The sequence below is a fragment of the Rhipicephalus microplus genome, unplaced genomic scaffold (genome assembly GCF_043290135.1).
Source record: "Rhipicephalus microplus isolate Deutch F79 unplaced genomic scaffold, USDA_Rmic scaffold_15, whole genome shotgun sequence".
Taxonomy (NCBI): Eukaryota; Metazoa; Arthropoda; class Arachnida; order Ixodida; family Ixodidae; genus Rhipicephalus; species Rhipicephalus microplus.
The window spans coordinates 1,024,508-1,047,941 of record NW_027464588.1 but is presented as its reverse complement, the minus strand read 5'-3'; the positions used below and the strand labels follow the sequence as shown (position 1 = coordinate 1,047,941).

Here is a 23,434-nt window from a genome sequence, read left to right as displayed (position 1 = left end):
AATCCAATCGAGGACACCTTAACTGTATTTCTGCGATAGAGAAGTTTTTCAGCTTGTAAAAACAAAAAGGTCAGAACCATGCCCACCATCTCCAGTGTTATAGGCGGCCCCCCATCCCCCTCCTCTAAAATGAGTGGCTGGATCGGCCACTGATGTGGCGGATTCTCACAAATCGCAAATATTTGCCAAAGGCGGACATAACTCCCATGGTAAACCACAATGCAGTAACTGATTTGAAAATGTCCGAATATAATTTGAGACAATTGGGCAAACATGTTCTAACCCATAAGTATATGCCTAGATGTACTGAAGTTAGAACCACTAAGCATATTTTCATAGTGCCGATTTTTCAGAGTATGCAGTGAGAACAACGAACCTCTCCCACTTGGACAGGAGTTTGCCTATTCTCAGCCAGATTTTTCAAGCTGATACCTTGAAAGATTTGCATAGTGAAATCGAGGAGTAATCACCACCACATCATTGAAGCATGGGCACATGAAGGGTGCAGAAAAGAGCGAACAGCAGTAGCGGAGCAGGCAAGTTCTTGCCTGCTCCGTCACATCGCTGCGACAGCAGCAACGCCAGTGTTCGTTTTCGGGGCTAATAGGTTCGTCTCCCTTTTTTCTGTAATGTCTGTTTTGTTCTAAACACTATCATTATTATAGCTTTGGAGTACTTTCCAGAAACCATGGAATGCACAAAGCGCTGTGCAGTGTTCTCATGTGCCTCCTCGTGTCTATGCATAGCTTCATGCTACGGTATATCCCAGTTAGATTATTGATGATTGATATGTAGGGTTCAACATCTCAAAACCGCTATATGATTATGAGAGATGCCGCAGTGGAGGGCTCCGAAAATTTAGACCACCTGGGGTTCTGTAACGTGCACCCTAATCTGAACGCACGTACGAACCTACAGCATTTTCACCTCCATCGAAAATGCAGCCGCCACAGCCGGGATTCGATCCCGCGACCTGCGGGTCAGCAACTGAGTACCTCAGCCACTAGATCACCACGGCGGGGCTATCCAAGTTAGATGATTCACCAACAAGCCCACACTACAACCTTGGTTGATTACTACAATGCATGCTTCTTTATTTACAGTTGGTGTCATGCCCTTGAGCAAATGTGCACACATGCTGCTAAAATTTTGCTTATGTCTTAATATGCTGGACAGCAAAACCCAGTGTAGTTTGCATCATAGGATCACAACACATAAAAACGCATATTTTCAAACTGCAGCCCTTGCTGCTTCTGTTTTTCGAAACAATGCAGCACTTGGTTTGCTGGCTTGCGCTGTATGGTTGCCCACTATATTGATGTTCAAGATGGGAGAAGCAGGGCAGGCTGGGCATCCATTGGTGTGAACAAAATAAATAAAGTGTGACGGCAATTAATTACAATGTTGCCTATTTATTATTCTTTTGTTTTCTAAAGCAACACACGCGCCTCTGAGCAGCACTGCGCAACAACCCTGACAGGCACAAAACAAAACACGAAGCACCGGCAACGAGCCGTGTTGCTTGGCAAACATTTACAACCCTCGAGGCCTCTTCGGACGGAGACGAAAGGAGGCCTTAATACAGGAGGCTAGGAGTTCCATGCCGCTGTCATCACAACGGCGTAACACGTTTCCTAAGAAAAAAAAAAAAGAGGGGGAGTACTGACTTTGTCTCCAACTTTGTACAACAATCTAAAGCAGGGCCTGACTGAGCTGGGAGGAAGAAAGGAAGGCTGGCGCACCCCCGATTCATACATACAAAGTAAGCCCAAGGGAAAAACAGTTGGGAACAACTCACAATACACAAAAGACAGCATTGGGAATGTCACTCATATGTTACAGCAAGGAAACAAGGAAAACGTTTTCTAATTTTGTCGGAAAAGAGGTCTACTACTGGGGTGGGTGGAGGGGAACAGGGAATTTTTCAACGGAAGTTTTCTGCAAAAACAGGCACAGCATTTACAAAGAGCGCGTGCGAAACTCGGCAATGTTTTTCTAGCTTCCCTTCGTATCGCGCGACGTACACCTGTCATTGCAGGATGGTGCAGCACATGGTGGACAATAGGAGCTAAGACTGGTCCTGGGAAATGAAAAAATTATGACGGGGCAATCCTGGAAGAGAAAGAGGCACAACGACGAGGACGGGCGGAGGAAACGTCCCTGTCAATCCCCTATCAGGACAGCGGCCAGTCCTTTTTCTTCCTTCTCTCTTTCTCTCTCTTTGTACAGTGGCCTAGGAGGAAGGAAGGGTCCAGCAAATAATACAGGCAAGGCGAGTGCTGAGGTTGATGATGAACACTGCTGTCCACCCCTCGCAAGGCCTTTTCTAAGGAACACGCGGTGCTGCATCTCTTCAGCCGGGCGGCTCACTATTGGTAGTCGAAGGCGCCAATACATGCACCTGCGTGGCTCGGCTCCAATTGTACACCTGGCCTGGCAGGAATGGCTCCAGCTTGGCAGTACCCTGCGCACTGCTGCCTTCAGATCCTGTGCAAAAGAAAGCACAGACGGTTGGAGAGCCTCACGTGCCGTTGCTTTGAAGCAATGTTAAAGGCAACGCCACAACACCGTAACTATCTAACATGAGTTGGTGCACCATGCGTTGCTATTTCGCTGCATAGCCTTCTGCTTCAGTCTATGACATTCTTATCACCCACCACTGAAAGCCTGTGGTTTTACTGTTTATTTATTATTTATTTATCACATACTGCGGACCAAGTATGGCCATGCAGGAGAGGGCAATACAGAACAAAATTCTTCTACATACATACACTTCCGCTGCAGTATACATTCACTGCAGAACAAAATTCATGTACATTAAAAACTCGTGAAAAACAAGGGACAAATACAGGCAAAGAAGCAGACTTAAGCAACAAAAAAAGGGTATAGTTTCATCTCGGCGTGTTGAGCATAGGGGAATCATGGGGCAGAGCATTCCAATCAGAGACAGTTCTCGGGAAAAATGAATACTTGTAAATGTTAGTGCGTGCAAATATAGGTGTAATGCTACGACTATGTTTATGACGTGAAGACCTGGTTGTGTCCTGTGTTATGTAATCTGGTGCGTGCAATCCTGATCTGGAAAAGTATAAAAGGCGGAAAAAGTTAAGCCGTGCAGGTTTCCTTCGATCGGCCAAAAGTTGGAGGTTCGCATCCTGCAACAAGGCTGACGGCGAATCGCGACATCTATACCGGTTGTATATAAATCGAGCAGCTAATCGTTGTATTTTTTCTATTTTCTGTATATTACCAGCTGTGTGGGGGTCCCACACAATGCTGGCATATTCAAGAGAAGGACGAACTATGACTTTATAGGCTCTAAGTTTTAGTGAACTAGAAGAACGACCCAATTTATATTTTAGAAAGCCTAATTTTCTCCTGGCAGCAGAACATATATCATCAATATGTGCTGTCCAGGTAAGCTTCGATGTAATCGTTACGCCCAAGTACTTGAATTCTTCTACTTGCCTGATAGCGTGTCCACCTACATTATAAGTAAACTCTAGTTTTCGGATTTTGTTACTCAGACATAAATATACAGTTTTCTCAAAATTAATTACCATTTCCCACTTTTTACACCATTCTTTTATGTAGATTAAGTTCTCACACAAGTCATGCTGGTCAGAGATAGAATTTATGGTATTAAAAATTATGCAATCGTCTGCAAATAACTTAACAGACACGCCAGGTCGGATGGCTTGAACTAAATCGTTAATATAAATATTAAATAGTATAGGCCCGAGAACTGACCCTTGCGGGACTCCAGATAACACCCCCAAATACCCAGAGGTGAAACCGTTTATATCTACGTACTGTTTTCTGTTCGTTAAGTATGCTATGACCCAGTTAATTATTTCCGGAGGAATGCCAATAACCTTCATCTTATCTATTAGCTTGATATGCGGGACCTTGTCAAAGGCCTTGGAAAAGTCCATAAAGATGACATCAACCTGTCCAGACTTGTCCAGAACTTTGGAGAACTCGTTAACAGTTGCTAATAATTGTGTGGTGGTAGATAATCCCCGTCGGAAGCCATGTTGCGCGCTGTGAATTACTTTATTTTGTTCAAGAAAAGTATTTAAATATTTCGCTATAATATGTTCAAGTAATTTGCAACAAATACAGGTAAGGGAGATTGGTCGATAATTACTGACTAATAATCTGTTACCTTTCTTAAATACCGGAATTACACGTGCTAGCAGCCAATCGTCGGGCACTGAACTAGTTTTAATCGAAACATCAAATATTATTACTAGGAATCTAGCTATAATTTCAGCATACCTCTTTAGAAAAACAGCTGGGATACCGTCAGGGCCGGTCGATTTTTTTACGTCTAGCCGCAATAACAGTTCTGTCACCCCTTCCAAGGATATATTTATTAGGCTTGAAGGACCTGGCACCGTCATAATACTCAAGTTTTGTGGTCTTGAGAAAACGCTCTGAAAGTAGGAATTAAATGCGTTTGCTATTTCGTTTTTATTTGTGACAGTGGTTTCTCCGTACAGTCAAGCGTGCTTATAACACTGTACAGTCAAGCGTGCTTATAACGAACCTGAGTGTGACGCAGCATCTATTTGGTGTATCCTGAAGTTCATAGCAAATGAAACACACCTCTAAAAAAGTTGGGAGTGAAAACATAAACCATTTTTTCCGAAAAAGGCCATGATGATGCACGTGTTTCGAATAGCAGAAGCGATAAGAATGGTCTCAAGCCTACATGAGGCGGCAGCATGCTCTTCATTGAAACCCGTGGCATAAGCTGCCTGAGATATTAATGTAGCCAATTGCCACAAGCACGCTCATGGGCTCCGGCTCCAAAGTTTCATTGTTTTCGTAATCTTATTCCACCCAGTCGCTCTTGCCGTGCACTTAATTCACAATGCCTTTGTCCGTGCGCTGTTCTGCAGTGTTGGCACCATTGTTGGCCGTAATGAAATCATCACAACAAATGTCCCGCACGCCCCCTTGTCGGAGTCGACTACGCGCTGCCACAAATCGCTGCCAGAGTGGTCCTGTTCAGAAGCTTGAGGCTGCGCATCGGGTTCGACGTCGATGAAGTCAGCCTCGCAAAAATAAGTTTCGCACACATGTAGGCGTCACTGCCGCCCACGAAGCCTTCATCTCAACAGTTGAATATAGACACACTCGAAGCGGCAAGTTAGCTGCAGGGCGGTCAACAGATATGAGCGCGCGCTCCACAACGCGGCACTTATAATAAGTCTTAAACGCACGAACTACGCCAAGCCAAGCGGTCACACTTTCGACCTTTTGTTGAGCGGCAGAAAAAAACTCAGAAGGCCTCCCGTCCTCCACATCCTGATCACACACGCACACTAACAACGAGCAAAACACGCATACGCAACGTAGAAGCCCACACGCGTGAAACTGTTCTGGGCCCGTTTCTTATCAAAAAGCGAAACTTCCAACTTGACTGGCAGCTGTCATGGCACAGTGCAGCGAAGATGCGACAAAGAGAGAAGAGCAGTCTTGCGAGAGACATGCGAAGGAGTTGGGATAGTGATGCATGAATAGGGAAGCATATAGCGGGAAGAAGACGTTGAAAACTAAAACACGTGGAAAAATGGCAGGTCGGGCAGCTTGCTTACAGGGTCCACGAAACGCGCAACTCGTGCATAGAAAAACTTGGGAGAGCGGTCAGCACGCGCAGAGGTCATACAAAAGCATTTTGGCGCTGATGGACTAGTGAGGCCCTACCAACTTCGATAATTCGTGATTCGGTCCGTGTAAAAGCCGTTTTTACGCTTCCGAACGCATGTGGAGGGCATGCTGAGCTGAGTGAGAAGTGAGTGAGAACAGGTCTTAAAACGAAACAAATTGCGAACGGTGGGCGGTGCAAGCACGTGCACTGGAACAATATGACCCTGATCCAGACAAGACACAGATGCATACGATCGGGTAGTCACGGACCGACAATGTCTGCAGATTGTCTGGTCACCTTAGACTGGCGACGCCAACGATAGTGTAACCAGCAATCAAAAAACAAGAGGATACCACCTTGCCGACCCGACCAGATTTCAAAAGATCGGTGGCAGAATGAAAACATCGCTCAGAATAGCGGGGATAGAAAGGATGAACAGGTGCTTAACCAAAAATGATCAGGAAGAGTGACAACTAGAGGGCTGCAGAGACAGGCTCGGAATTTAATAATAAAAATCTACGGGCACCTCGCCGATGGCTTATCGGCGGCCGAAAGGGCAGTCCCCGAAAGCCACCGGCGCGCTAACTCCGTTTTGGGTAACCGATGGGCGACGCTCAGAGACGTTCGCTCTAAGCGCAATTTTGTGCTATTGAAATAGTGGATATTTCCACAATCATGCGAGTATCGTTAGTTTTGAGCGAAAGTTCGTTTTATGTGGGGCCGTTATACATGTGCTTGACGATGTAATACTATAAGCTGACCCCTGCTTTGACTAATAACAAGGACAGAATGGTGCAAAAACTAACAAGCATTACACCCACAAAGCATCACTAAAGCCAAGTCCTCAAATCGGGCTATTGTTAAAGGTGGTTCATGACAAAGAGTAAACACAGAGCCAACACTGGCACAGTGGAGTAAAGAGGTGCCATCCCTACCGTGTTCTATACTTGTGTGTCCCTGCGTGTGTGCCATGTTAAACTCTGTACTGCAAAACGCCACATAACTGTGGCCCAAAGCTACTACAATGTGATGGTTCTGTTCCAATGGCACCACTGCTCACACTGCACAAGTGGTAGCCTGCCTACGTTACCACCAGGTCTACTCAGCCATGAATAGTGGATGATGTCAAAAATACGCATACAGTAGGGCAGGGGCAACACTTACAATGTGCTAACACAGATTAGTAAACAGGAAAAAGCACTAACAAGCCGTAAAAGTAAAAGCACTAACAAGCCGTAAACGCAAAACCTCAGTGCCACCCTGCTTGTCTTTAAGCTACACAGAAAGTACGGGAGCCATGGCAACAGTGCCCAGCAACGAAGTGCACGAACTCATCAACATAACTTCAAAGGCCAAATTTAGTGGCTTCAGCGTTCGCCCAGCTTACCGAGACTCTTGGAAGGTGTACCGCCAGACGAGGAGGATGGGATGTACCGTGACAGCCTCACTGTGGGTACGGGCAGGAACCCGACCTGCAGTGGCTTCACTTCTAACGTGACAGTCTGCTCACGCTGCTCAGGACTCAGCTGCAACACCCCTGTGTAAGATGTGCAAGGATGCGAGACAAGTTAGTTCATTAAATAGCTGGTAGTTTACAGAGTTTGTTTATTTTTTCATTTATTTTTTCATTCAATTATTTGTTCATTCATTCATTGAATTGCCCACAGCACCCTCAGGCAGGACAGTGACAGGCGTCTAGAGCAATAGTATGAAAAAAAGTACAAGTAGCAAGTACATAAAGCATTGAAAACTTAAAATGTACAGCTCTAGAATTAAACTAGCATGCTTTCACAGTGGAACACTTTGTATGTACACAAAACAAATACAAGGGGCTGACAGAGATGAAAAAAAAACAACACCATAATTTGAGTACAAAAGTAGGGGAATTGTCCAATGGGGTCGTTTTTCTGTATTATACACAACTAATGAAACTGACAGGCAATCAAGCCACGAAAGTTCTAGGGGATATTACTTGTAGTTTATTCACTGTAGTGTAACGACTCTCCTTTAAATTGAAAGGAATTATTGTAGATAAAAACTTACCCTCTCCGATGGTGGAATATGAACCCACGACTTTCGAATTGCACTTTCGATAATCTACCAGTTGTCTGTATGATGCGTGTCATTTCTTTTTGTCATCTATTCACGTCACCTGATAATGAATTTGGTATATGTGCAGCTAGCGAAAGGGCCATAGAACACTAAGAGCGCAGCATGTAGTATTGTTTTACATTACACGAATATCATGATTATCATGTTTGGATGTGTCACATACCTTCGCCATCCATTCACGCCCCGCAATACCAAACTTGGTATATGTGAAGCTAGTGAAACGACAGAGAGCGCACGTAATGCTGACGCGCGCCCATGCTAGGCGCAGTGACGCTGCGCTAGCAAAACGCGAGCCCTCTGTTGTCTGACATTAGGCGCGACCAGCGTCTGTCGACGAGGGCCTGCGACAATCGGCTCGAAATGCGACATGCTGCATTTCACGCTGACGACGTTACCTAGACAGCACCGCCGCTGCTTAGCTTCATGACGAAAGGACGCAGGGCGCGCTTAAACGAGCATGTGTCAAAGTTAGGCACCCCGACGTGCGCCTGCGATATATGCCGGGCAGATCGCCAGCGTGACGCAACAAAACAAATGCTGGCGCGCACGCGTACTGGGTCGCGCCGAAGTGTTTTGGCGCCTAGAGTGTGGCACGTAGTTATGTTCCTATATGACACGCACCTCATGATTACCATGTCTGCACCAGTCACATACCTTCACCATCCATTCACGTGATGTTAATGCCAAATTTGGCATATGTGAAGCTAATAAAACGGCCGCGAGCGCATCATGAGTGTAGCATGTAGTCTTGATGTTACATGACACGCATCTCATGTTTATCATGTTTGCAAATGTCACATCTTCGTCATCAATTCAGGCCCCGTAATACCAAATTTGGTGTATGTGAAGCTAACGAAACGACTAAGTGTGCCATGAGCGTGCCGCGTAGTCATGGATCATGACTTTCATGACATGCATGTCATGATTTCAACGTTAAGGTCTGTCACTTGTGCTCGCCGTGCAGTCATGTCATACCATGCCAGTTTACATGTCATACCATGGACGGACGGACGGACGGACGGACGGACGGACGGACGGACGGACGGACGGACAGACAGACAGACAGACAGACAGACAGACAGACAGACAGACAGATAGACAGATAGATAGATAGATAGATAGATAGATAGATAGATAGATAGATAGATAGATAGATAGATAGATAGATAGATAGATACGCTCAAAGTCGCCGAAGCTCGCTAAGAAATGCTTGGCATTTAATAGAAAGAATGTGCGAATGGTCGCATCATGGCGTGCTGACGGAGCGAGGAGCAGGCGACATGCTACCCGCATGTCACTACTGTCTTGCAGCGAAGATGTCTTGTTTTCTGCAGGCACACATTTTAGTCGATCACAACCACGTTTTATTTTTTATTATTTTTTTTAAGCGGTGGCAGCAAGGCCCACTGTTCCTCCATGTTCACGGCGCAAGACCAGCTATTGCTGGAAAACATGACCTTTGGAGCCGCAAGCTAGCCGGCACAGCAAATGACAAGCACTGATTACTTTGAATAGTTCTAAGTTCCTTGCATCCCACCTCTTGTATATTCTGCTAATTCGAAAACCCGCTCATTTCTAAGCTTTCTCGCAGCCCCAGTGACTTTGAATTAACAAGGTTTTACTGTATTTAACAGTCAGCAACCAGGGTGCCACACACAACGTTGTCTGCCAGACTTAATATTCGGTGCACGTGCAGGCTTTTGTAAGGCACTTCGTAATACCGTATTTACTCGCATAATCCTCGCACTTTTTCTTTTGCCGGAAAACTGATGAAAAGTTGGGGGGTGCGAGAATTATGCGGGGAAAAGTTTCCACGAAAACGTAGAGAGCGAAAAAGAAAACGAAGTGGCCGCAAATCGGGATTCTCACACCAGCAACTTACAGCAAGCTTTAAGAACTACTATTTAGAACTTGCCTGAACAATAAAAGCCAAGGTTCAACACAAGACAAGATTTATTTGAGACATAAAAAGTGGAAGCAAATAGTCGAGAATTAGAATACCACACGCAAAGCTTGTGGGCGTTGCGGGCGTAGCGGTAGCGTTCGTCGCTCAACAGGAGCCCTCAAAAGGTAAGCGTAGGACGTCAGTATTGGGCTGATGGCTATTTAACAGAATCCTCTGCAGTATCTTATTGAAGAAATAAAGTTTACCATCAATCCTAGTTTTAGGCACACGGCAGGCCCAACGCGTCTTGGTGGCTTTCAGCTGCCGTCACCAGTAGCGAACACAAACCTCGTAGGCTCCGAAGGGCCTACTGGCAGCCCTGTTGCCGTTGTTTAGTGCATGATCCATTACTTGCAACTTGAAGCGGCCATGTAGCTTCAGTATCACCCCATAACGTGCCAAGATTACCGACACAACAAACAAAACACGCTGCAACGCGCACTGGCCACTTCGGCTTGGCTTGGGTTGGATTGAATCTCCGTGCAATAGTACGCTTGATGCTTAAGAGATGACGCCAGATGGCGCGCGCTATCATCAGTGGCTGGAACGAGCAGACGACATTATTGCGACAGTTTTTTGGGGTGCGATAATTACTCGAGCAAAAAAAATTGCCCGCAGCTTCCCTCGGGGGAACACTGAGGAGGATGCGGAGCATATAATTGGTTAACGGGGTGTTAAAGTGCGACTTACTTGGGTCGATGGCTAAATTGGTTAACGTGGTTGTAGGAGGGGTGTTAAATGAGTGAACACGCACGACACGTATGCGAAAGGGCGGTGTTTATTTATTGCGACGAACTTTGAGCACGATGGCTTTTAGATGCCACTTTGGCCGGCGCTGGTCGAAGGGACGTCGATCATTGCGACCTCGGACGTCGACGCGCCGTACAAACCAACCGACGAGCGGCAACTGAGCGAGCGAGCACCGACCTTGAGTATATATACAGCGCGACGGCGCATGCACTGTCAGCTGTCGAATGTTCGAGAAGGGGGAGAAGCGCAACGGCGCATGCGCGCGCGTCAGCTGCCGATGTTCTCGAAGCGCGACGGCGCATGCGCGCGCGTCAGCTGCCGATGTTCTCGAAGCGTGACGGCGCATGCGCACTACATTATACAGCTAGCGAATGTTCGTGAAGAGGAGAAGCGCACGTGGTGTGTAGAGGAGGAAGGGTGCACAGATGGTGGAGGAGTGAAGCGCGCGCGGTGTGTAGAGGAGGAAGGGATGCACAGATGGTGGAAGAAGGAGGAGGAAGCTTGCGGACGGCGCCGCACTACAAGCCTCGAGTATTAGATGCTCCGCATCTAAAAAATTGTATTTTTCTTGGGCGATGTGGGGGGTGCGAGAATTATGCGAGTGCGAGGATTACGCGTGTAAATACGGTAGAGTGTATCACAGCAACTTTTGCTGCGTTTGACTTTTCACGACAAAGCTGTGATATTTCTCTTGTCATACTTGGTAAGCAAGGCATTTGAGAAACATTTTCGGCAACACAAGATATGATTATGGTACCTACCATACGGAGAAGTGCACTCGCAGGGAAACAGCGCAATGCAGCAATCTACACGTACTGAAGACACAAAACTTTTTCAATACATGCCTAGTTTCACTGTACAAAAAGTACCATCCAACCCCTTTATAAGAGACACTGACATAAGAGACAAATGAGTATAGGATACACTAGTGTGCCTACAGTAAAATATGAGTTATGAGAAACTGCATACGTGGTACCATGCATATATAAGAGATATCTCAAATAAGAGACAAAATGGCTGCTCAGAGCATGCCTCTTATAAAGGGGTCAAACTGTTATACTAGATACCCAGGTTCAACCACGTTAAAGTAGAGCTACGCCTGCAAGTACTTACGTAAGCCATGCGCTTCGTGCCCCCGATGTGATCCTGCAGCAGCAAAATTTACATGACAGCACTAACAAAAACTGACCCCCTTAGCACTTCACGAGCCTGTACTGCTACAGAGGAGCACGTGCACCCACCAGCAGTGCGTCCAAGCACGGCCCAGGTTGTGGCATCTGGAACGAGCTCGTACATGAGTGCAGATGGCGCTGTTGCCTGTAGCTGACTGATGTGCACGTGCAGGCTACATGCGCAGTCTGCCCGGCAGAACTCAGCTCCAGACTGCGGCTCCACTCGCACACGCACTGTGTATAGCGTCTGAAAGAAAAAAAGAGGGTGAGGAAAAGGAACAACAAATTCAAGGCAGTTATTAAGGCGAAGCCGTCTTTGCGAACCTCTCTCGATTTTTCTGACTTAAAACTAAAGTTCACAAGAGCCAATGTGAGTATACCAGGACTAAGTCATGCCTCCTTCGGTTGGCCAAGTTACTAACGGGAGTATGCACTTCCAGTTTTACAGACTTTCTAGTCTTTGCTAGCAGTCTGCTGAATTCACTTTTTCAGCTTTCACTCTGAACCGGCACTTAATGATTTCCTTCTGGCTGTCATGCAGAAAGAGAAGAGGCAACCTTCATACGCTGAGCCACCTGTTCTTTATCTGCCCTTCGTCTTTCTCTTTTTCGCGTTCGCCCGGTTAACGGTCGAGCCCCTGTGGTCCTCTTTGTCATTACATGGCTTACGCATCACTTCCAATCACGGTAGACCTACAAGGCCTGAAGGTACCAGGAAAATATGTTTCATTTACTGAGAGATGAACAGGGGTGCAGAATACAAGTGTGAAACCGACCGTATCAGCAACGATAGTTCCATTTAGACAGCAGCTTTGTTGAAAAGATTTCTGTTTACTCAAGAGTCTGTAACCTGGCTAAAGAAGTTGGACAAAAATTTATCAATATCGTGATAATCGTACCCCACACATAAAGTGATTATAGAAGAGGCCTTGGAAAACACATTGCGTCATGCACCTGCTAGCGTTACATGAAAGACAAAACATGCAAGCAAAGGTTGTAGCATAAATGTTCTCACTGGGCCCGCTGCATCTGCTGCTATTTTTCACTTTATATGCTCATCTCATACTGCGGCAGTTTCTGCACTACAGGAGTAGTGTAAAAACAATATTGTTCACGTGAGTAAACTCACTAATATTTCCTTAATGCAAAAAAAAAAAACACAGAAGGTTATCCTAAGGTATCATGAGTGATGGCCAAGTTTAATCTCAAAAGGGAAGGGTAAGTGCAGATTAGAGTTGCATTGTGGGTGAGAGAGAGGGGTGGGGCGCTAATATAGTTATAGCCTGAGTGGAGGGCAAGTGCTCGTGTGATATGTGCCCCTTATGCACCCTATAGTGGCACCTTAAAGGGATACTGAATGAAAATCAGAAAACTGACGAAAACAAAGAAATTCTACTTGGAAGATGCAACTGTTCTGATAAAGAGAGTTTATTTCTCATATTTTTGAAGCACTGGCTATATTTTTGGAGGACTGCCACTGCACGGCGGCTGCACACCGATGAGAATGGTGACGTTACATTCAACATGGTGCATGCAGGGTGTGTGTGTTCCTGTCCCATTCATCCCTTTCTCTACCTCCACTTTGCATCTCACTCTCGCCATGCACAAAGGCACATAATTTACTATTTTTGCCTCAGCCGGGAGCACTGCTTGATGCTGGTGCCGTTCATGGTGGTTCTGGGAAACCGCAGTGGAAACTCAGTGGGTTGAGAGGCACTGGTGACGGCTGGAGCTATTGGTGGGCCTGCTTCCAGCACACGAAACATCGCCAACCATCCCCTCTCCTAGACCACGGCACAGCCGCTAGACGCGATAGTTTGTGAATAACTTCCCTCTAGTTTAGGCCTCAGAGGTTGTATCTTGATTACAGCACACAACCTTTCAACTTGGCTGCGAATCTTCACGGCAAAAATTGCACTCAGCAATAGAGGTTCATATTCATGCACGCGTGCAAGCACCCACCCACCCGCACACCTGGTAATCCTCGATGCGGAAGGTGTGGCTGAAGCTGTTTTCAACACGATCCTCGCCCGTGCCGTGAACGTAGAGCACAGAGAAGGAGAGGCGCAGTGGCTGGCCCTCAGCATTGAGCAGCTCCCAGAGGAAGCACGCCGACTGCTCGGGACTGATCCTCTGTATATAAACACGCAGCATGCTCTCCTTTACTGCACTATAAATTTAAAAAATCCTAAGCGTAGCAATCCAAACAGTAACTTCTGTGTTCTGACAGTGAGGTGAGCAGCCCTACTTCACATAAATTTTTATTACCCCCCCCCAGAACCCCTAAGCAAATGGGAAGAGATGCTGCACTACGGGCGTTAGAAAACAGATTCCAAATCTGCAGACTAGAAGTGCTACAAATGGCAAAGATCCCTGCAGCAGTGCTACAGTGGAATGTTCACTTTGCTGTAATGGTTGCAAAGTTTGGGGTGCAGTTGTGTGCACACAGAATAGTGCAAAAAGCTGTAACATCAACACTGCATGCAATGAAACCTAGCGTTTAAGAAATCACACCTCACATTGAATAGCTTCATTATATTAAATAATCAGAGTGAATGTATATCTTGTGTACTGTTATAGCACTGGAAAAATTTTTGAGGGACAGTACGCACAACAGCGAACACTTACAATAGCGAGTACAACAATACTACATTGGTGCTCTACCCATACAAGAGAAGAAGATAAAAAAAATTATAAAAACCACGTACTACGCATGAAAAACAATATGTAAGTACAAAAGAGTACAATAGACCACTGCAAAACACGTTTTTCGCTATCGCAACAAGAATAACAACAAAATATAACTATGCTGGCTCTGTTACCTGCTCCACAAAAGAACCAAATTGATCAATATTTGTAATATTAACAGCTTCACCTGGTAGTGCGTTCTAAGCGTTGAGAGCGCGAGGGAAAAAAGAATATTTAAACACATTGCTGTTGGCACTGAAGAGACGTATGCATTTATCATGGTTCATCCTACTAGAACTTCTAGTACTTCTATAGTTTCTATGTTTACTAGAAATACTAGACGTACATAGAAGTACTTCTAGTACTTCTATGTATCTAGCACTTCTATGGGCAACTTGTGCCCTTGTCATTTTAAATGAATGAATGGGTATCACATACACACAAAATCAACTAACAGTGTTGTGACATAGGCCCACGTGGGTGACATGAATGCAGCACATTAAATGTATGTACTGGAAAAACAAATCAAATATAGCCTGACAGTTGGATTTAAATTCTCAGTATTTATTACTGAAGCCTTATGTTTTAGCCACGACATCACAGGTGGATGCATCATTAGATAAGAAAAAATGCATTTAAGAATGTCAGGCAAGGAATCATTCACATTCAGATGCTTGGCACATTTTGCAAATGCTGATGGTTTTCTGAATAATTTCCTCCCGGCAAACCAACACATCTTGGTTTTTGATGCGTTTTTGATGCGTTTTTGCTAGGAGTGTGCGAATATTCGAAAGTTTTGAATATTCATCAAAGATTTCATTTGTAATATTCGTATTTGATTTGAAAATTTCGAATATTCGAACTACCTCGAATATTCCTCAGTATTCGATGTTTACGAATATTCGTTCGCATATGTCACTGGAAAAACTTGCGTTTTTGCGAATTTGAGATGACAGCCTCAGTAGAGCATGCAGTGATTACTATGACTTCGGGGCGTGTGCGATTATGCCTGCATAGGAATTCACGAGAGCATGACGACGGCTACCGACGAATGCGGCGGTACGACATCGCGACAAATTTACCAACCATAAACATCTCAATCAATCTAAATCATGTACTGCCTGCTCGAAAGTACACGTAGCTTAGCGGTTTAGCGCACGCCGTCTGCTGCCGTGCCTGTGTGCGCGGAATCGCAAGTGCGTATCGCTCGTGGAAACAAAGACAAATAGCCGCTGCCACATTTGCTCGTCAAAATAGTCTTCACACCTTTGCCGGGTCCCGTGCTGCGAGCATGAAAAAAAAAAAGTCTGTTTCGCTGCAAGGGCCAAGCAATGAATGCGATAGCAACAATAACTTGGAATGTACACTGAGAACGGCTAGCAGATCACAACATGCACTGCCCTGCTCACAAATGACGCACGAAAACGACACAAGATGATAGCTAATTAACAACATTTACAGATCAACGTTTAACACGCTGTTTAAACAAAAACGATGCACGAAACATAATCACAGCTACAGATATGAGTGCGAACTAAGGAGTGTCCCAGTTGTTACTTCGCTGTGTTTGAAAAGCGCACTCTTTTCGCAAACGGGGCCCGCCCAGCGATCGAAGTGACCTTTGTAGCCCAGGCAACTAACGCGATTATTCTGGTGAAATGCCAAGGCCCACAATTCTCCCCACCGAAGGATAAGCGCGCGTGCACAAGCACCTAATCCCCCTCCCCTCGCCCCCATCTGCGGGCAAAGTATGCGTGGGAGATAAGCGCACGTTGGCGCATCGCGATGAACTGGGTGCCAAGCACAGGTGGCTTTTTTTTCTTTTTTGAGTTTTCATATATACATAGATACGTATACATACCCGGTTCATGATGACGGTGGCGACAGCGTAAACCAGCCGAGACTGTCCATATAATTGCTATCGCAATAAAAATATCTCTACGCAAGGGCAAATGCACGCATATACGTTACAGGGCGCAGTGCTGATGAAGTGAGCTTAGTAGGCGATGCACTGCAAGCAACTAGCTAGGGGTGCACAAAGCTTGACGTACGATGGTAATGCGTTTCATGCATAGCCACACCAGTTTTCACTGATGAATCGCCGTACAAACGTATGCACACATGTTGAAGCCTGACGAGTCGTCCGTGAGCTGTGCCGCTATTTCAGCATGTATACTTTTTTCATAGTTCCAGAATGATTTCATAGTAGCGGGTATGGTCATGCGAATGAGCTGAAGTGGTTTTCCGCGCTAAGGAAAACATAGAAAAGGCCATGCACTTTTGGTACCGTTACAGTGGCGACATCACATATAGTTCTTCGTCGCTAACGGCGGTGCACGGAAGGTGACGGACGAATTAATGCATCGTTCCGCTGTGTTTCCGACCGCAACTTTGAAAATGCGTCGTACGTGCATCGCACTCGCGCGGCAACATCTCCTGCAATCAACCCTCTGTTACACCGTTGCTGCGATCTCGCTCTTTTGCCAACGTCAGTTTACTACTGTCGGCAGCCAGTACGCCGAAAGGAATAGCGATACGGCAAAATAGTGCCCTTGTCGCCGGGAGTTATGGCTCCGTTAACAAAAGGGTGTATTTGGGGCGTGTTTCTATCACATATCAGTAATTATCTATCTTGCACGTTTATCTCGCGTTATCGCATCACGATCATGCCGCTATCAGCGCAACACAGCATTCTTGGTCGGAAAAGTGGCGAGTGTAGAAAATCGAGCCTTCCGTTGCGTAAAAAAGGGTTTATTAAACTGCAGCTCGACTTTGTGGGTTGCTGCTGCAGTGCGTGAATCAAAGTTCTTCGTCTTTTTCGACTTCGATCTTTTTTTCGAACAAACTGCCCCACGCGCAGAATTTCACAAAAAAGTTCAATTCCGGTGGCTACAGATGCTGAAAGGTCGGGTCGTTTCATGGCAGCTCTATCAAGTAGTCTGTGGAGCTCCACTATTAGAAGAATCTATAGTTTCCGGGGCTCGCTTGACTGGTGTAAACTAGGCGCTAACTTTTGGCTTAACGTTATTCTCACTTCTGAAAGGCGTCTGGTAAATTATTGTTCCCAGGAAAGCATACTACGCCGACTTTCATTTCTTCGGCATTGAAGGCTCCCTTCGATGCACTTTTCTGCTTGTGCTTGGCAGCATGGTGTAGTAGCCAAGCCGTGATGCGGTCAGTAGAGTTGTGCGGCCATTCAATGTCTTCAGGAGCAAGCCATTTGTGTCGTGCACACCGGACAGGGAAGGATTTACGACCCCACGCTCGTTTTGTCAAATAGTCCCGTAGGCTCTGCTTGCAAGGGCTCATCTTCACTGTGGAAGAATCCAATACACCAAGAGTGTCGTTTAGGCCTGAAGTCACTTCTGTTGTAAATGTTTGCTGCCGTTTATTTGCTGTGTTTTGCTTCAAGAATTCCACAGAACTTGTCCAACTTGACGACAATACGTCAGCGCCAGGATGCCATATCTTTGGCATGGCTTCCGGTTATTCTTTTTGTTTTTCAAGATGCAACTTCGAAGGTCGCATAGACTGCATGCTGATAACGTGTGAATGATTCAAAGCCAACTTCTTCATCTTCATAGAAACACATGGTGGCTCGTTGACTTCTGACTGCAACCTGGAAGCGTCTTAGACTGAAATTTCTTCTGGGTTTTCATTGTGGGTTCTTCTACCTCCATTGCATTTCATTCTGATTATTTCTACGTTATCGTAGTTGTTTTGTAAATTTACAGTTTGTCACTGCCATCATAACAATTGCCTCATTGCAATACGTGATAGTAGAGGAGAAGGCTACTGGCTCATGTAGAGTGCAGCCTAAACTAGTGTCTACGGCCTAGATACCATTGTCCAAATTACGTGTATTGCCTGTGATAAGTGACCAATAATAGTCACTACTGATCAAGACATCGATCGCGTTTGGGCTTCCGGCTTGATCAACATCAGAGAAGTAATATCCTTGCTGTTCAAGCTTGTCAATGAAGGCCCGATGTGGTCGTAGGACAGACTGGTGACAGATGTTTGTCATGATGAGGGCTTCGATCGATAGTGGCGTCTTACTACGCTGTGAAGTTAAAGTGGCGAGCACACGCTAGAATGTCATCTCATCATATTGTCCTCTGAAATATCCAACCGTAAGTTCTCGTGATCTAGTACGTGACAATTTACATTTTGAGCCAAGTGCTCAGTGATGAAACCGCGCTGGCTGCCTCCATCGAATAAAACTCGAACTAGGCATTTATTTCCTTGTCTTGTGGCCCAAGCTATAGCTGTCTGAAGGAACACACGCCATTTAGAGCTGCCAGTTCCAATCATTTCTAGCTGCATCAGAGCTGTGGATGTTTGTGGACTCTTAATCGAATTCAGCAAGCGAGGATCACACATTGTTTCGGCATGGCGTCGATTGCACTTTGTACATGTCACGTCCCTTCTGCAATCTTTCGCCAAATGATGTTGAAATGTACATCAGAAACATCAGCCCGCACTGAGTAGTCATTTTTTCTTTTTCTCGAGAGGAATCGGACAGTCGCACTGCACTGTGTTATGGGTATTTGCCTCGCAAAAAAAAAAGCAGACATTCTTGCTTGGAACTGTTTTCGCCGATGTGGTTAATGACTAGGTTGTGAACAGTTGACGTTGCGAAGAAGCTGTTGCGCTAGTGCGTAAATATGTACCTTGGCACTTCGACATGTGTTCTTTTGCAGACATAGGCAGGACAACAGTTCGTGCGCGAGACTTTACTTCCGTTTGAATAAAGAACAGCAAAGGTTCAATGCTTGCCTTTAGTTCTTGGTTGGGCTGTTCTGGGTGCTCTGTGCATTGGTGTGCGATGGCCTTGTTGAAGTCCAGGCCGATATCGTGAGGAAGCGACTTCAGTAGGATGAGGCAGAACATCACGGAGTAACTGTCCTCCGATACTCCAAAAGTCTGAGGACACGAGTTCGGACCATGTCATAAAGGCATCGAAGTCCTCAAAGATTGTTCGAGGATTGCACAGGTCACATGTCTATGAGTCGCTGCATGTGAGACTGAATGATGACATCGGTCTTGGCAAAGCATTGTTTTAAAATGTCTAGCACTTCACAATAGCAGCTTGCTGTTGCTGGAAGTCCCACGATATGATGCCACGTCACCGGCCAAAAATAGGCAAACCGGTTTATGTCGGTGAGCGCACCGTTGTTGCGAATCAGTTGATTAAACTGCACCCAAAAAAGGCGTCCCCGACAAAGATTCGCCATCGAACTTCATGAGCTCGATTTTTGGAAGTTTTATGGCGGGCTGGAGCGTGCGTGACACAGGTTCAGTAGGTGCTGCCAGTGGTAGTGCAAGGTTCCAGGAATCTTTAAGTTGGCGTAGCCTATACTTGAGCGTCGCTGACGTGGTTGTGGCTCGATCGTTGTATTCCACAATCCAGTCAAACTCTGTCTCTGCTTCTGTAGGTGATAGCAGAAGGACGATGTCGAAGTCGATGTGCAGCAGGTTGATACTTCATGGAGGATGCAAAGCTCCTCTTCCGTGACACTTTCTTCGGTGAGCATAGCTTTTGCCTCGTTTATACCGCGTGTTAATTGGGCTCTCTCAGATTTACGCTTCAGTTTGAGAGCTTCCTAGGCTTGTGCAAATATATATTTTAGGTTCAAAGCGAACTCAAAGCAAATTCAAAGCGAATAGTGATTTTGATCGAATAATTATGACCGAATTCGAATGGTATGTATGACATATAAAAAAAAGGGAATATATTTATTATGACCTAACTAACCTGCACAATATTTCTTTAGAATGGAAATGAGGGCTCTATGCAAATACCATTTTTTTTTATTTAAAGGAAGTCGAAACAACCTTGAATTTGGGTAGGATGCGAGTGATAACCTGTAAGATACTTCATGTTTTAAAATTTATTATACTTGGAGCATATAAGCCATCACTACAAGTTTAATAAAATGAAAAATTGATTTGAGGGTAAGATGTTCCTTTAAAGGGGCCCTGCAACACTTTTTCAAGTAGCCATGGAGCCAGTAAAAATGCTTGTTGCCTCACAAATTTGCTGCAGAAAAGTTTCTAGTATCAGTCCAGTACGAGCCGAGTTCCAAAAATTTATCGCATGGTGCAATTGCATTATCTGTTCTCGTCCCAACGAAATAGACGGAAGAAAAGCAGGGAGGAATGGCACGGCAAAAGAAAATACGTCACGTGCACCTTGCGACCTTGAGCATATCTTTTTTTTTTAGGGCCGAGGCTCCTTAAAGCCGCACTCGTTCATCCCTTGTAGTATTGCGTAACATGTCTTACGCTTTGACCTGCAAGGTGGTGCCGGTGAGAGATTTCTCCTGTGCATTGTTGAACAATAAAAAATTACCAGCATGTGCGTTAACTAAAAGCCGAATTCTCCTGTCTCTCATTCCCCATTAGCAGCCATTGGCATGTAAATTGAGCACTATCTGACAAGAAAGGGTTGCTACGTTATACCCGCTGGGCGTAACCTCCTTGGTTTTATAAAGGTTTAGCGAGCGTTGGGCCGCAGTGTCATGAATACAGTGAACTAGTATATACCATGAACTCGAGGTGGCTAAAGGTGGGAAGTAGACACGAAGCGCAAGCCGCAAGAAAGTGTGCGTGTGCCACCTCTCGTTTAGTCCTTGGAATGTCCGCTGGATGGCGGTGCTTCTATATGCGGAATATATGATGAAAAGATGCGAGATGGTGGTACTTGGAATGTTGACTAGATGGATGAATGGACACACAGACAGATGCATGGACAGACGCACGGATGGCTGCACGGATGGATGGACGCATGGACGGACGCAGGGGCAGATGCATAGACAAACGCAAAGACGGATGCACAAATGAACGTGCGGACGCACGAACAGGTGGATGGACGCATGGACGGTCACACAGACGGATGCATGGACGGACGGAAGCAAGAACGAATGGACAGACGAATGCTTCGCCCCACTCTCCATCATTCACCCCGTGGATATGCTGCCATTTTTTTTCTTCTTCAAATACGCAGTTTTTTTTATTGCGATCGCTCACGTACTCTAGGACAAGCGGCGGCCTCCTGCGGCGGCCCTGGTAACGAGCGCGTCATGCTCAAATCAGCCAACGGCTATGACCAGAGCTGTATATTCCTTCTTCGCTGTGACAAGTGATTTTTGAGCTTGTAGCATCATTTGCCGAGAGAAGAAAGCAATTTTTAGCTTAGAACATTTATTGTGAATTACAGGCTGCGCTAAAATATTTGCCTCGCGTGTTCACGGTAGCCTCGACTACCGATCAGCAGCGTTTTCTGACCATGCTCAGTAAGTGTTGCAGGACCCATTTATATTTGAAGGGAGACTTCGTGGCAAAACTGATTTTCCTTGTCTAGATGTTTTCCCGGCTTAGCACCCCTAAATTGCAGTGAAACTACCTTTATAAGCGGTTACATGCGGATCAATATACATCTATTCGTTCATTGCAAATACTTCGAAAATATTTGATAATTCGAATATTCGAAGCATTCAAATATTCGCACAAGCCCAAAGCTTCCATGTTTCGTGAATGCGGTGAGCAGCTGTAAGTCGGTTGGTCGAATCCGTAAGCGGGAGACCGATTACCTTAAGTTCATCGACGTGGTTCACTGTTTCGATCAAAAAATCGAGTCTCCTGTTGTGTAGAAAAAGGGGTTTATTTGCAATAAACTGCAGCCGGACTCCATAGGTTGCTGCTCCAGCGCGTCAATCGAAGTCCAGTTCTTCATCTCCTTCGTTTTCCATCTTTTTTTTTTCATCAGCGAGCACGCAGTCCTCGAGAAAGGCAACTGAAGCAAGCAAGATAACAAGTATTGCTGTGTAAATAAAAATGCTCCAAGTACTCCAATTTCTCTTAGTGGCTCGACCCGTGAAAACAGGGGAGAAAATTGAAGAAAACTATTAAATTGGTGTCTTTCGAACCAGAATTGATAGTGAGGGAACCTGGACGAATTGTGACCCCATAGGCTGCTTTAATATTCGCTTAGACTTAACTACATGGGTGTTGACTGTTATGCAATCAAACCAGTGGCCTAGTCATCACGGCACGTACGAAAGCTTTTCTCTTTTTTTTTGTAATAGAAAAAAGATACAAAAAGTTTGTTTAACATGTAGATTGAACCCAAGATATCACAGTCACAAGATCAACTATTGCAGTTTTCTGCTTTCTGGAAAGTACAGATGGTGACATTTTTTTATTTTTGTGTGCAATAACTGACTATATTGTCACATTACTCACGACAAACTTGATACAATGGGCTCGTTTAGTCGACTAGCCAAGCAGCGGCTCAGAGAGATCGTCTTTGTCCTCTTTCACTCTTCGATCTCACCCAAGCAAACCATGTGGCAATAGTCCCCCCCCCCTTTGAAAGCATCGACTCGATGCTCGTAAATAAAAAAAATGAAGGTATACACACGCAGATATAGAGAACCAAAAGAGGGAGAGGGCCAGTACTCGCAGCGCAAATGAGGAAGTTTCGTCAACGCTTGCGCCAAGCGCAAAAAGAAAAGGCATAAAAACACAGGACAACACAAACAGCAGCAGCAAAGCAAAGTCACGGCATGTCGTAGCACGTGAAACCACAAGGGCTACTGTGTGAAGTAGGGCTTCAGCCGAACGACGTGCACGGTTTCGGGTTGAAGCTGTCGACGAGAAGACGCTGCGCCGTCCGGAAATACCTCGTAGGTAACATCTGTGACTCGTCTAAGAACCTTGTACGGTCCAAAATAACGGCTTAGGAGTTTTTCGGATAAGCATGGTCGCCGGACAGGGATCCACACCCACACTCGGTCCCCAGAGTGGTAGGTGACATTTCTATGGTGGAGGTTGTAACGTCGTGCGTCTGCATCTTGTTGGTGACTGATGTTTATGCGAGCTAGCTGACGAGCTTCTTCGGCGTATTGAGTGTATTGCTCAGCATCTTGAGCAAGTTCATTGCTTTGGTCGCACGGAAGCATAGCATCGAGCATGGTTCGCACGTTGCGTCCGTTCCGTAAACAAGTCGGAAAGGCGGAAATCGCGTTGTTTCTTGCGTTGCCGTATTGTAAGCAAACGTGATGTATGGAAGAATCTCGTCCCAGGTTTTGTGTTGTACGTCCAC

The 23,434-nt window shown here is 45.6% G+C and overlaps 1 protein-coding gene across 3 annotated transcripts in view; it reads right to left on the bottom strand.

The window, feature by feature from the left end:
* Positions 1–1,392: 1,392 nt before the first annotated feature.
* Positions 1,393–23,434, bottom strand: part of LOC119174268 (SIDL trafficking protein particle complex subunit 10) — a 97,072-nt gene continuing 75,030 nt past the window's right edge. For all 3 annotated transcript variants that reach the window (XM_075883108.1, XM_037425107.2, XM_037425108.2), the window contains 4 exons: positions 13,612–13,770; positions 11,708–11,885; positions 7,047–7,196; positions 1,393–2,487 (listed from right to left, as the gene is read on the bottom strand). In XM_075883108.1, coding sequence (XP_075739223.1) covers positions 2,354–2,487; positions 7,047–7,196; positions 11,708–11,885; positions 13,612–13,770 — 621 coding nt within the window. In that variant the 3' untranslated portion in view covers positions 1,393–2,353. The remainder of the gene's footprint in view (positions 2,488–7,046; positions 7,197–11,707; positions 11,886–13,611; positions 13,771–23,434) is intronic.